This window comes from Budorcas taxicolor, chromosome 25, assembly GCF_023091745.1.
Source record: "Budorcas taxicolor isolate Tak-1 chromosome 25, Takin1.1, whole genome shotgun sequence".
Taxonomy (NCBI): domain Eukaryota; kingdom Metazoa; phylum Chordata; class Mammalia; order Artiodactyla; family Bovidae; genus Budorcas; species Budorcas taxicolor.
The window spans coordinates 9,833,015-9,847,389 of NC_068934.1; the positions used below are offsets into that span (position 1 = coordinate 9,833,015).

General features: G+C 39.6%; 1 protein-coding gene across 1 annotated transcript in view; it reads right to left on the reverse strand.

Moving 5' to 3' along the window:
• EED (embryonic ectoderm development) overlaps positions 1–12,753 on the reverse strand; it is a 32,197-nt gene extending 19,444 nt beyond the window's left edge. Inside the window, exons 1-4 of the mRNA XM_052662011.1 lie at positions 12,589–12,753; positions 7,551–7,703; positions 5,779–5,871; positions 523–588 (exon numbers count right to left, since the gene is read on the reverse strand). Of these exons, the coding sequence (XP_052517971.1) occupies positions 523–588; positions 5,779–5,871; positions 7,551–7,703; positions 12,589–12,702 (426 nt within the window). The 5' untranslated portion in view covers positions 12,703–12,753. The remainder of the gene's footprint in view (positions 1–522; positions 589–5,778; positions 5,872–7,550; positions 7,704–12,588) is intronic.
• Positions 12,754–14,375: the final 1,622 nt, after the last annotated feature.

Sequence of the window (14,375 nt, forward strand, 5' to 3'; positions counted from 1 at the left end):
GGTTTTTCAAATGGATCTGGAAGAAATCTTATCACCAAGCTTTGACTGTTGTATCCTTTGGCTTTTTAAAGCTTTCTTTTCTTTATAAACCCATGTTTTATAATATTTCATTTCCTAAACAAACATGCGTATTTTTTTTTCCCTGTAGGCTCTGCTGACCAAATACTTGATATGACTGTCAGGCACAGCTTCTCTGATCAACCCAAATTCACCAATATCCCTGCCCTGAAATGATAAAAATCTAAGCAAGGTCAAAGAAACAGCAAGTTTTAACTACTTTCTGCTATAACTTTCTATTATTGGATTTCCAGCACTCATCTCTAGCCACCTGTACTGTCTGCCCTCATATCCACCCTGACAGTGGCTTCCCGGGATCAGGAAAACTAGATAGCAAGAATCTCTTGGGTAACAGTGAAGGAATAGCATTGGATAAAGTTAACAAAGTAAGGTACAAAAGTTTTGAGGTACTTATTCAAAGTCAATTTCTTTAGCCAATAATACCAAAAACCCAGGAAAGGATACATCAGCATCCACATAAGACTGCAACAACCGGATCTCTCCTTGTGAATGACATTCATATAAGGTAACCTAATGAAAACAAAAATACAGCAAACTTTATCTCAAAAACAGAAACACATTCTTCAGCTTTTGAACATACTTTATTTTACTGTGCAGTACAGTCAAAAAAAGCTTTTTTTAAATAACTTAATACAGAAAACTATTAAAAAAGGAGAACTCCTTTAAATTTAAGGAAACCATTATAAGCTCTATGGTTTCTATTTCCAATGTTTTCAACTTATTCATATAACTGGACCAATTCTAAAGTAAATAGAGTTGAGTACCTCACAGTAAAGTATGCTGCTGCTAAGTCACTTCAGTCGTGTCCGACTCTGTGCGACCCCACAGACGGCAGCCCACCAGGCTCCCCGTCCCTGGGATTCTCCAGGCATGAGTACCTGGAGTGGGTTGCCATTTCCTTCTCCAATGCATGAAAGTGAAAAGTCAAAGTGAAGTTGTTCAGTCGTGTCTGACCCCAGCGACCCCATGGACTGCAGCCTTCCAGGCTCCTCCGTCCAGGGGTTTTCCAGGCAAGAGTACTGGAGTGGGGTGCCACTGCCTTCTCCCACAGTAAAGTATAACTACTTCCTAAAACTGTGGTCTATTCCTTTTTTTTTTTTTCAGTTGTGCCATATGGCTTGCAAGATCCCAGTTCCCTGATCAGGGACTGAACTTAGGCCCATAGCAGTGAAAGTGCACAGTTCCAACCACTGGACCTCCAGGGAATTCCTGTGGCTTATCCTCTTTAAAGTCTTTGGGTAGTTTTAGAGCATTCATTAATTACATAAAAGAAAATCTAAAATTTGCCTCATGAACATTGCTCATCAAATATTAACTTTCTGCTGTACAGTGGCCCTTTCCATTTATCATTTTCTAAAATTAGTAACATATTTACTTTACTCAATTATGTACAGTTGTCCCTCAGTATCTGCAAGGGGATAGGTTCCAGGACACCCACAGATACCAGAATCTGAGAATGCTCAAGTTCTTCATATAAAATAGCACAGTATTTGCATATAACCTCACACATGCGCCAGTATACTTTATCTTTAGACCACTGCTGCTGCTGCTGCCACTAAGTTGTTTCAGTTGTGTCCGACTCTGTGCGACCGAATAGACGGCAGGCCACGAGGCTTCCCCGTCCCTGGGATTCTCCAGGCAAGAACACTGGAGTGGGTTGCTATTTCCTTCTCCAATGCATGAAAGTGAAAAGTGAAGTCACTCAGTCGTGTCCAACTCTTAGCCACTCCATGGACTGCAGCCCACCAGGCTCCTCCGTCCATGGGATTTTCCAAGCAAAAGTACTGGAGTGGGTTGCCACTGCCTTCTCCTAATACAACGCAAATGCTATGCAAATAAAGGTGCCAGCACAAAGCAAATTCAAGTTTTGCTTTTATAGAACTTTCTGGAATTTTCTTTTCTGAATATTCTCAATCCATAGTTGGCTGAATCTGTGGATGTGGAACCCCAAGGATACAGAGGGCTTACTCTGTAACACTAAAATTTTTTAAAACACTTTTTGATGTGGACCATTGTCTTTACTGAACTTTTTTACAATATTGCTTGTTTTATGTTTTGGTTTTTTGGCCCCAAAGCATGTGGGATCTTAGCTCCCCAACCAGGGACAGAATTTGCACCCTCTGCAATAAAAGGCAAAGTCTCAACCACTGGATCGCTAGGGAAGTCCCTGTAATACTACATTTTTAAAACGCTCTTTCCATTTTTATTACAGTTTAGTCACGTTAGCAATACTGTTACTAATTTCAATACGTCTATAAGAACTCTATAAAAATCCTTTAAAATACCTAATAAGATAATCTCTACATTAATATTCTAAAAACATATTATTTATATGGACATTAAGTTATGTCTTTAGAAAGTATTTTGCTTTTTCTTAAAAAAAAAAAAAAAAAAGAGGTCCAAATAGCAGTTCAGTTCAGTTCAGTCGCTCAGTCGTGTCCGACTCTTTGCGACCTGATGAGTTGCAGCACGCCAAAAGTTGGCTTAAAGCTCAACATTCAGAAAACAAAGATCATGGCATCCGGCCCCATCACTTCATGGGAAATAGATGGGGAAACAGTGGAAACAGTGTCAGGCTTTATTTCTTTGGGCTTCAAAAATCACTGCAGATGGTGAGTGCAGCCATGAAATTAAAAGACGCTTACTCCTTGGAAGGAAAGCTATGATCAATCTAGATAGCATATTCAAAAGCAGAGACTTTACTTTGCCGACTAAGGTCCGTCCAGTCAAGGCTATGGTTTTTCCAGTAGTCATGTATGGATGTGAGAGTTGGACTGTGAAGAAATCTGAGCGCCGAAGAATTGATGCTTTTGAACTGTGGTGCTGGAGAAGACTCTTGAGAGTCCCTTGGACTGCAAGGAGTTCCAACCAGTCCATCCTGAAGGAGATCAACCCTGGCATTTCTTTGGAAGGAATAATGCTAAAGCTGAAACTCCAGTACTTTGGCCATCTCATGCGAAGAGTTGACTCACTGGAAAAGACTCTGATGCCGGGAGGGATTGGGGGCAGGAGGAGAAGGGGACGACAGGATGAGATGGCTGGATGACCTCACAGACTCGATGGATGTGAGTTTGAGTGAACTCCGGGAGTTGGTGATGGACAGGGAGGCCTTGCGTGCTGCGATTCATGGGGTCGTAAAGAGTTGGACACGACTGAGCGACAGAACTGAACTGAACTGAGGCCTCCCTGTTCATCACCAACTCCCGGAGTTCACTCAAACTCACGGCCATCGAGTCGGTGAGGTCATCCAGCCATCTCATCCTGTCGTCCCCTTCTCCTCCTGCCCCCAATCCCTCCCGGCATCAGAGTCTTTTCCAGTGAGTCAACTCTTCGCATGAGATGGCCAAAGTACTGGAGTTTCAGCTTTAGCATCATTTCTTTCAAAGAACACCCAGGACTGATCTCCTTCAGGATGGACTGGTTGGATCTCCTTGCAGTCCAAGGGACTCTCAAGAGTCTTCTCCAACATCACAGTTCAAAAGCATCAATTCTTCGGCGCTCAGCCTTCTTCACAGTCCAACTCTCACATCCATACATGACTACTGGAAAAACCATAGCCTTGACTAGATGGACCTTTGTCGGCAAAGTAATGTCTCTGCTTTTGAATATGCTATCTAGGTTGGTCATAACTTTTCTTCCAAGGAGTAAGCCTCTTTTAATTTCATTGCTACAATCACCATCTGCACTGATTTTGGAGCCCCCCCAAAATAAACTCTGACATTGTTTCCACTGTTTCCCCATCTGTTTCCCATGAAGTGACGGGACCAGATGCCATGATCTTTCTTATAATTCAATAACATTATTCAATGTCATTTTAAGTGGGACTAGGGATTCTTTTTGTTAGAAAGCCTGGAACATTACAATAGGCATTCTGAAGCACAAGTTGTATTAATTCTAATTATACCAACATGACAGTTAATAATAATTGATGGTCAAGTTAGTGAAGTATGCTTACAGTGATGTCTTAAAAGTGAATTCAAATCAATTAATGGATTATATTCCCAATTTTCGGGGGGAAAAAAAAACACCTTAATTTTTTCTTTGAACTGCATCACGTTCTCTCTGAATCATTGTTTTTGAGGTACATATCACAACAGACATTTGGCTAAACATAAAAAAAGGGCTGTTATCCAGGTTATCAACTTTAGTGAGTTTCAAATTTTCAGAACTTTAACGACCAATAAAAGCATGTTCTCTGAATGCAGGGCAACTAAGCCTGTGCGCCACAACTACTGAGCCTATGCTCTACAGCCTAGGAGCCGCAATGCTGAGCCCATGTGTCACAGCTACTGAAGCCCCAACGTTCCAGAGCCTGTGCTCCGCAACAAGAGAAGCCACCTCAGGAAGAATCCTGTGTACCTCAACTAGGGAGTAATCTATGCTTGCCATAACTAGAGAAAAGCCCACACAGCAACAAACACTCAGCAGAGCCAAATAATATGATTACATATATATATAAACTTCTTTGAAGACATCCAGGAAATTATTTAAAGCCAAATTTTACTTTTCAGAAAATAGGAATAGAAAGGATTTAGCCCAGTAAAAATAGATGCATGCATGTTTGTAAGATTTTCAAACTTTCAGAAAAAAAAAAAAGCTTGGAAATATGCTGACATTTGGAAAATACTCAGCTGACGACTCCCAGGTTAGTTTTGATTGAAAACAGAATACTAACACTAAACACATAAATATAGGAAACAGTGCGTTCAAAATCATGGTCTTTCATTTCTATAACAAGCTTAGCACAATTACTAAAGAAGCATAAGATTGAATTTCACTCAATTAAAGTTACAGAATAGCTCCCAGATTCACCTCCTTCCCTTCCCCTCTTGGGCTAAAGGTAAAGAAAGTGACTTTACTGTCAACCCATACCAGTTAGTCAATTTCCCCATCTTTCTTTTTCCAAATACACCAATATGTTTCTGTTATTCCTCATAACTCCTAATACATTATTAATGAATAACCAGAATGTAAGTTAATTAAAAGACTTATTATTAGGAGGACAACTTTTCCAAAATTATTTTAATTTAACAGACTCCTCAGACTCCCTGGTAGGCCCTAGGAATCTTCCTTTTTCCCATTCATTTAGAAGTGAATGGAAGTAAGTCTTTGCAATCCACTTTTTCAGTCCCAGGTTCAACTAAAAGTTAAATAACAGTTTACATCAAAACATGTCCACTACGGTTTTTTTCCATGCCTTCTCTCAGTTCAAGATACTCTGGCTTCCTTAAATAAAAACAATTCAAAACAAATGTTTACTGTGTATAATTAAAATATTTTCAGTAACTATCATACAAATCCATTGGATTTATGCTTTGCATTTATAGAGAGCAACTAATTACATTTATTATTTTTAAGAAATCACAGACCTGTTACTCCAAGTTGACAAACAACTATCACAGTCACTTGGAAAAAGCAAAGTCAATTTTTTCAGCCACTTAGAACAATATTTATGAAGACAAAATATAAATAGAGACTTGTTTCATGAACAATTTTGTGAGTATATATGAAAAAAGATGTATTTTCAGTCATGAATATCAGTTTTAATTTTTGACAATTTCTAGAATGTTCCATTTTTACATAAAGGAATGATACTGTCAAATCGGCTATACAAAGTTTACTTCAAAATCATTACACTTCAGTGTTACACTAATACCAGAGACTGATGAGCCAAATGCCAAACAGCCCCTTAACACTCACTCTGTTGCTTCCTACAGTTGCAAACACTAATGGATCTCCTTCTTTACTGTGCCAGTTAAACTGAACTCCAAACAATGGTTGATTATGATCTTCCTATAAAATAACCAAGAAATAAGAAAAATCAATATATTTTAAAAACAAAAAAGGTAGTAAACTGATCATTCCCATTAAAAACCTTCCCCTCCACAAAATGCAAGCTGCAATTTTATGTTATCATACATAAACTGACTTTTGACACTAAAAGATATGTTACTCCAGTTTTCACATCCTAAAATACTGGTGCATGATAAAACTATGTAACAATTAAAGACTTAGAGCTTAGGTAACAAGTACTCATCAATGAAAATACTTTAATAGTTGCTCTCTACCTTCCTGAACAGAAATGCCATGCTTTGGAATCAAAATAAAATGGATAATTGTGACAAATGCATTTAATCTCTCAGGACACAATTTATTTTTCTGAAATAACAAATAACCTGAGTTAATACAGTTTCTCCAGTACTCATTAAACGTTTTCTGGTTGAATTCTTCCCTTGTGAAGTGAAGAAAATTGATTCCATTCAAATCACTGCTCTCCATTAGTTCTATAGAAACAATTTAAAATTACTTTGAATTTGGATCCTAAAAGAAAAACCACCTAAGAAGTTTTATAATGAAAAAGAACACTTGAAAGTGGGGGCCAGGGAGGCAGTGGGCTGTAACTCCACAGTTATCAGGAGGTTATAAGGAAGTGTATAAAAAACAAGCATTCAGTTTTTGTTTTTAATTGAAGTAGAGCTGATTAACAATGTTGGGTCAGTTTCAGGTGCACAGCAAAGTGATTCAGCCACACACACACCCGTTCTTTTTCAAACTCTTTTGCCATCTAGGTCACCACAGAATACTGAGCAGAGTTCCCTCTGCTAAAAGTATTAAGTTTTGTTCATAAAGTTATTTTTCAGCCTTCGGATTTTACTGGCAATTTCCTGATGTTTAACAGTAACCTTCATATTCACTTTAAGGCACTTTAAAGTCTGACAACATTCATTTCTTATCCTTTAAAAAGCCACAGTTTTAGGCTTTGGAAATATTTAATAAAAACAATACAGTTCAAACCACTTTCCAAATATACTACATAAAAATAGGTTAATATACCTAAATATTAACATGAAACTACAAAGGGACACTTTGCTTTAGAAGAAAAACACACACACAAAAACACTGAGATTAATTTCTCTCCTTTTAAGAGAGTATAATTTGACATACACAGCAATGAATTTTGCTACCTAGATAGGAAAATAATTTCCATATGGAAATAATTTCCAATAATTTCCACAGCTTCTTATGCCTTTCAAAGACTTTAAAAGGATATTTAGGTATTTTAAAAAGAATCTAACATATGCATAAGACACTATAAGGTATATTTTTGCTCAGTATAGGAAAAAATCCCCAAATTAAAAAAACAGGAAATGAATATATAAAACACTTAAAATAAATATCAGTAAACATTTTTTAAAAATAAAAAGACTATTGAGAAAGACAGTAATCTAAATAACACGAACCTATTATTCTTCCTAAATATTAACTATGTAACACAAATTTTAATTTATATCTTTTTTCTTGAAAACAATTACAAATAAGACTTCAATTTTTAAAGACTGACTTCCAACTATTATAACTTTAAAATATTTTTAACTTGACAGAGAACCTTGAGCATAAAATGTTTGCCATTGAGAAACCTGCAATTCTGGAACCCTGCATTTAGCCCATAGATTGTGTCTTTCTCCACATACCTTGAGACTATTTACACATTTGAAAGAATATTTGCATTTCTTTGATTTCCATTTTCCCTTCCCCCAACTCTTCCTTCCAGGTGCATTTGGCGTATTTGTAGGTGTATCAGGGCGTTCTGTGTTGGTACCGCTTTCTATACTGACAGCATCATCCTATAAGCAGCAAATCAGAAAAAACTATATGAAACAGCAATACTGTACTTAGGAAATGACTTCAAACTGGAGAGCTGCTGACCAACATAAAAGAAGTAATTAATAAATCCTGCAAGAAATGAAAAAATGTATTCCTGCAAATGCATTAGGATTTGTGGATATTTGCTATTTCAGCAAAAATATAAACAAAAATCGAATCCTGATGATGCTAATGGTAAGAATAATACTGCCTTTAATTAATAAGGCACTGGTTTGTGCCAGCCATGACACTACATTGCCTCACTTCATCTTTACTGCTCTTCATACAACGTACTGTTAGATAAGAAAGTGTTGCTTAGAGAGCCTAAGGTGGTGTCTCGCTGGTTAGGGTTGCTGGGATTGAAAACCAGAGCTGTGACTCCTAAATCTGACTGACCTACATGTCCTCATAGTTTATTTGACTGCTTGCTGCTCAGTCTGGAGCATGGCAGTGGGTGGCTGTTCGAGGCCAGTGTGTTAGTACTTCCTATTTTAGATGAAAATCCTGATTATCACTCAAACTCTACTTTATAACACTTAAACCATTTAGAAACTTTTTTAGGTTCTACATATTACGTGCTATTTACCAGTGAAATCTGACTCATGGCTCTAAAATACTCATGATTCAGAGCTCCAGAAGCTCACAATAAAGTAAAATCTTTCCAAATGCAGAAATGACTATAAACCTTAAAAATTCACCGAATTTATATCCTGTCTCCAGTCCACAAGATATATTAATGGTCCTCTACTCTCAGAAGAGGATTTCACTACCTCTTCCAATTACACATTCCAAAGTGTTCTTTGGAATAAAGAGATTTATTTAAACTTGTTATCACCTTAGGGCAGTAGTTACTAAATGCATTCCAGAGGAAGCTTTTTTCATGGAGTGCCCACTAACATCTATGAGAATACAGACTAGAAACCATTGCCCTAGGAGCTATTTTTAAATTATTGCTTTCTAAAGTTAGTTTTACGATATTACAGAAAGTTAAAAATCCACTAGAATATCAAAAAGTATATTAAAAATTCACATTAATTTGCTTAAAAACTGTATGGTATTATATGGTAGTTTTTAGGGGTGGTTTCCAAAACTTCAAATGGTTCATACCAAAACGAAATGCTTTTAAAAAGTACACAACTTATTCTAACACTACAATGGGAAAAAAGCAATGGAGTGGATAGATGGCACACAGTAGTGCTCAATATCTAGACTGTAACTTAATGTAAACACAATCAGCTTTTAGATACAGAAAATACAAAACTATATTTATAGAGTTCAGCTTCTAGGTCAAAATCACTGCTTTTTAATCTCTATTTCTTCCTACCTTTCAGTTGAATTTACACAGTTAAAATTTAGTGTAGAAAACAATTTTGTGTTTCACTGGGAAACTTCATGTCTACTGCACACTTTTCTTCCATGTTATCAGATTCTAGTCTGCTTCACTGTCTTTGAACAATCTTACACCTCTTACACTGTGGACAGCCAAAGGCAGAGGTTCAAAATGTCTTCCCTTTCATTCTGAAGAAAAGTTTTTGTCTCCATTTGCAATTTCATCTCTACATTTCTTTCATCTGTATAGTTTGTACTGTGTGACTTAAATTGACCAGTTCCCTTACATGAGTAAAATGTTTCTGAAAATTATCTTTTAACACTAGAGAAATGAAACAATACAATACTTAGACATTTATTCACCAGCTTCTTTCCACTCTGGCTAAAAATTCAACTGCTAACAAGAAGCCACACAAAACACAGTAAATAACTGGGGAACATTACACACACACACCTTTTACCCATTTAATTTACCCATCTCCTCAAATAGTCAAATCAAGACAGAATCAAATGGAAATGCAATACACTCACAATGCTTTCATTTTATTTGTAAATTCAAACCTTTCCTGAGCATCTAGTATGTGCACAAGCTGATATCCACCTTGACTCCTCCTCCTCAAAGTATAGAATGGCACTGTGTAACAGACATGGCACTACCACCTTCATCTGCTCAACAAGGAAATGGGGATAGTAGTTTGTCCCTTGATCTTGCCACAGGTTCCTTAAGCAAAGTCAAGTCTTCAGATTCAGCCTTCTGATCTTACTACCAGGCAACAATCAGTATTCTAGGCAACAATCAGTATTCTTTCAGAAGCCAATTATGCGGCACTTATATGAAAAAGTTAATAAAATGGCAGGTACATATACAATGAACTTAAAATAGGTCCGATATTAACTATACTTACTGTGCTGATCATTCTGCAATGCAAATACTGAATTATTATGTTGTGCACCTAGAACTAATAACATAATGTTATTGGTCAATTTTATCTAAACTTTAAAAAAGTTTAACATCCTATCAGTTCTTTGATTCACTTTAACAGTATCAACTGCTCAGATTACCATAACTCCAACTTACAAATACTAGATTCTTTCCTCCATTTGCCTTTGGCCTTCCTGTCATTATTTGGTTCCCTCAAGAGTTAAACCACTGCCCTTATTAGCTTTTTCTGAATTCATTTTTATACAGAGTTCTCTACTCCCTTCCTTTACTGCTTCTCTTAACTTATGTCCTAGATCTGGGTCCCTGGATGGAATTCAGAGGGCCTGTGAACTTACGCAGTTGAATAAATTCATAAATAAATTTAAGATTGCATCTTAATTTTCACATTTTTAACTGAAATCTATTACTTCCTTCTACTATAATACAGGCAGTATATGTGCTAATGTTACTGTAGCTGTAACCTTCTCAGCAATGGAAATCATGAATTTTTATATTCCATAATAGTTGTTGCAGATCTCAAAAGCTGTCTATACCCATCAGTACTATCAGTCATTGTGATGTCTAGTTACTTAATGTAATAAAGAAGTACTTTATTAAACCTGAAATTTGTTTTAAACAATTTTATAACTTCCTTATAATTTTATCATTGATTTTGTTTGTGATCTTATATATTGTATTTTATACATTTGAAAATATTACTCTGTAGTTTCACAGGATTCATTAAAGTGTCCAGGGCAGAGAAAAGGTTAAAAGTAGCCATCTAAAGGAAGGAACCAAAACAAAGGCTTAATCCAACCAAGTAGCTCTGAATAGCTTCAGTATGCATCAAAGAATACATTCCTCTTAAGGGTCTGTAAAAAGAAAATAACTTTTCAATTGATTTAGTTCCCTGAAATTTTCCTCAGTCTAAATTGGGTATTGACATCTTTACATTTCTGCCTGATAAATATCTGGAAGGGCCAGAAACACAAGTCTAGATTACAAAATAAGGAATAATAATTAAATAACACTTGCATGGTATTTATGAACGGGGCATTCAGTTCAGCACTTTACCTATATTATCTCATTTAATCCTCACAAACATCCCATGAGGTAAATACTATTATCCCCATTTTTAAGATAAGAATCCAAGGAAACTAGGTAAAATACCTAGATCAAGCAACCGGTAAAGAGTAGAGTGGCGAATTTTAACCTAACACTTGGATCCAGTTTGTGCTCCTAGTCACTAATCTAATCTGCCAAGAGAAATTTAAGAGAAGGTGGAAGTAAAACAGATTCCAACGGCTGGAGTGAAGAGGGTCAAAAATGTTAGATCCCAATATATAATCACAAACAGGAAAATAAAAAGATTAAAAGTAACACCATCTACTAAGCCTTTCAGATATTTCAAGTCCAAATCCCACAAACTGACAACCCCCCAAATATCTTTCCTCTATCTGCAAAAAGAATTCTTTCCCATCTGTTCAGTGAAAATTTTGGTCTTGATACCATGCCATACATGTGCTTCAGTCGGTGTGTAAGATACACCATTTATTCTTAAAACTAGGCAAACTGACAAAAAGAACTTACACCACCCTTCTATAACACTTCAGAAGACATTCCCTCGGAGGATTCACATTTTAGAGTATCACCTTTGAATGAACCGTCCAGACATTTCTTCCTGAACTTATTGGATATAAACTTAAAACATGAAACGGCAAATTAACGTCAATTCGGTTCGGTTATCACTGGCGTTTCACCTAAACACAGTGGGGTCAACTGTTGGGACGGACTAGAGCTGTGACTATTTTTAAAAAGTTAAAAAAATCTGATTTCAGAGCACCTTTACACATGCGAGACCACGAGCCTACACCTAAAGCCATCTACCTTTACCACAGTTGCCTAGTGTCTTCTAGGTTGTCCCCGTTATCCTAGTGAAAACCGACGAAAGACTAACTGTCCCTTCTCATCCCTTCCTCAAGAGTCGCTCCCCCTCCAACTCTGCAGACGACTCTCGCAGTTCTCCTCCAGAAGTGAGGCCGACTGTCAGGCGCACCCCTTCTCCACAGACGAGACAGGAGCAAACACAAAAGCCCCTGAAATCCCTGACGTCCGAGATCTGCTCTTCCCATTGTGGACCGCCTGGAAGGGTCTAAGGACACGGTCCCTAAATCCCTTTTTTAAAAGTCCGTAACACACGCTGGCCCCTCGTTCCAACTGTCTTAGAAAAAAACCACCTCTGACTTGCCTTTTAAACTACTGGCATCTCAGATCCGCACTTTGCCCCCAAAGGCCCAAACTCTCCCACTCCACGCAAAACACTCTCAGTGCAGACCCCCTCCGACCCTCCGCCACCACGCTCTGGCCCCAAACACATTCTCCTTCGCGAAGTTTCCTTTCGCTCTCTGCGCCCCAGCTCAAAAAAAATCCCCTCAGAGACGAGTTTGATTTTCTCCTCCACGCCCGCGTTTTCCTCAGCAGAGCGGTGACACCTCTCCCTCCCCCCACCCCACCTTACCACAGCCGCCCGCCCGCCCCCGCGCCTACAGTTTAAAAAGAATTGAAAACTTTGACGGCCAAGTCCCGTCCGGACTGCCCTGGGGGGCTGCGCTCACATTCTCGTCTCCAGAGAGGTCCGGGTTGCTATTCTCGTCGCTGCTCAGCTTCTGCTTCTTGGCCGCAGGCATGTCTGTTCCCGCCGGCACTGTCGACACTTCCCTCTCGGACATATTCCTCCGCCTCCCTCCAGGTTCCTGCCGCCGGGGGCGGGGCCTCCGCCACACCGCCGTCAAGCAAGCCCGGCCGGAGCTTGCCGCAAAGCTGCCGCCGCCGCCACCGCCGCCGCTCCCCCCACTGTCGCAAACCGCGCCCAGCCGCCGAGGCGGGCGTGCGTGCGACCCCGCCACACTGCTGAAAAAGGGGCGCGCGCGCGCGCGCCCTCCCGCGCGGCTTCCCGGGTCCTTCCCTGTCCCCGCTCCCGTCTTGCCCTCTTCCCGCCGCCCTCCCGGCAGTTTGCACGGAGCGGGTGTGGGATCCGTCGGCTTCCGAAGGCAGTTATTTCCAACGTCCCCCTTCCCCGCGACCGCCCTGTAAAGGGAGAGGCGGAACTCTGAAGAGGGGGTGCCCCCTCACCCCCTTCCTCCTTCCAGAGACGGTTCAGCCGCAATTGGCCCAATCCTTCGATCCCCCGACCCCGCTGCGAGGACTCGAAAGTCTGTGGAATGGACGGGCCGACTCGGGTCCCGGGGGACGGGGGGGACCAGACGACAAGTCGCCTTACGGTTCGGGCGTCTGTGCCGAGTGTTCTTCATCTTGAACTCGAGGAGTAACGGTGTCACGTTATGCGCGGAACTGGTCGCCACCTCACTTGCGGTTGAGAACAGAAATTCAAAAACTAGCGAGCCTCGCGCCTGCCTCCCCTGCCTAGCGAATGGAAGGTGCCCGCTAACAGGTGCGCATGCGCCGGGGCGTGTGCTCGCGCTTGGTTGTCCGGGCCCGCCTCCTCCAGGCCCCTCCTCTTGGAAATCTTGTTTTCCAACCAGGTAGTCTTCCACCGGTTTCCGTGGCAAAGGATGGATCTCAAGGCGCTACCCAATCGTAGTCCCTTGAGTGGGTCCTGATTTCTTGATGAATATTTATTCTAGTGAATATTGATCGCAAGGGATTATTATCCTCGTCCAGTTAGTTCCAATATTGGATAGGGCTTAAGTAGGAATACCCTAAAAGTATAATTCTAGACTCCCTTGAATTACATCCCAAAGTGCTTCCTTTACCTCTTAAAGAATGTTAACGGCCCTGAACAATGCCAAGGCCTGAAAAGCAATGTTCATCTCCAAGTATGTATGAGACTGTGAGACTTAAATGACGGACAATATTTTTTTGGCATGATTTTGACAAAATTATAGGGGAAGTCAACAAAAACTGTGATACTTTACAAAAATGTTTGTGTTATGTCGGCTCTTGACAGGTGCTAAGTGCATTGGTGAGCCTCGTAGATTTGTTAGAGGGGTCGCTAAGCCACATGACCAAAGGAGTAGCCCAGAAAAGGAGAACTATGATAAGAAATAAAAGGCAGCTCCGTGTTACCTGCCTCTTTGGGAACTTAGCTGTGACTACTTATATTTCTGGACGTCATTGTCCTCATCTGGAAAAATGACGATAAAAGAAGGGACCTAACATTTCTTGAGCACTACTGGATAATATCTACTTTTTTGTGTGTTCTAGAGCTCATTACATCACATGTTGGATACAACAGTAGAAGAATGCCTCATCCCTAAAATTCTAGTGTCCTTGAGCTAGATGCCTTAACATATTGTAGATTGCAAGTCACTTCTTTTGGAGACAAGGAGAGAACTCTTGAGAATAAGAAAAGTAAGGTAGAGGCAGGGCAGAATTTAGATGT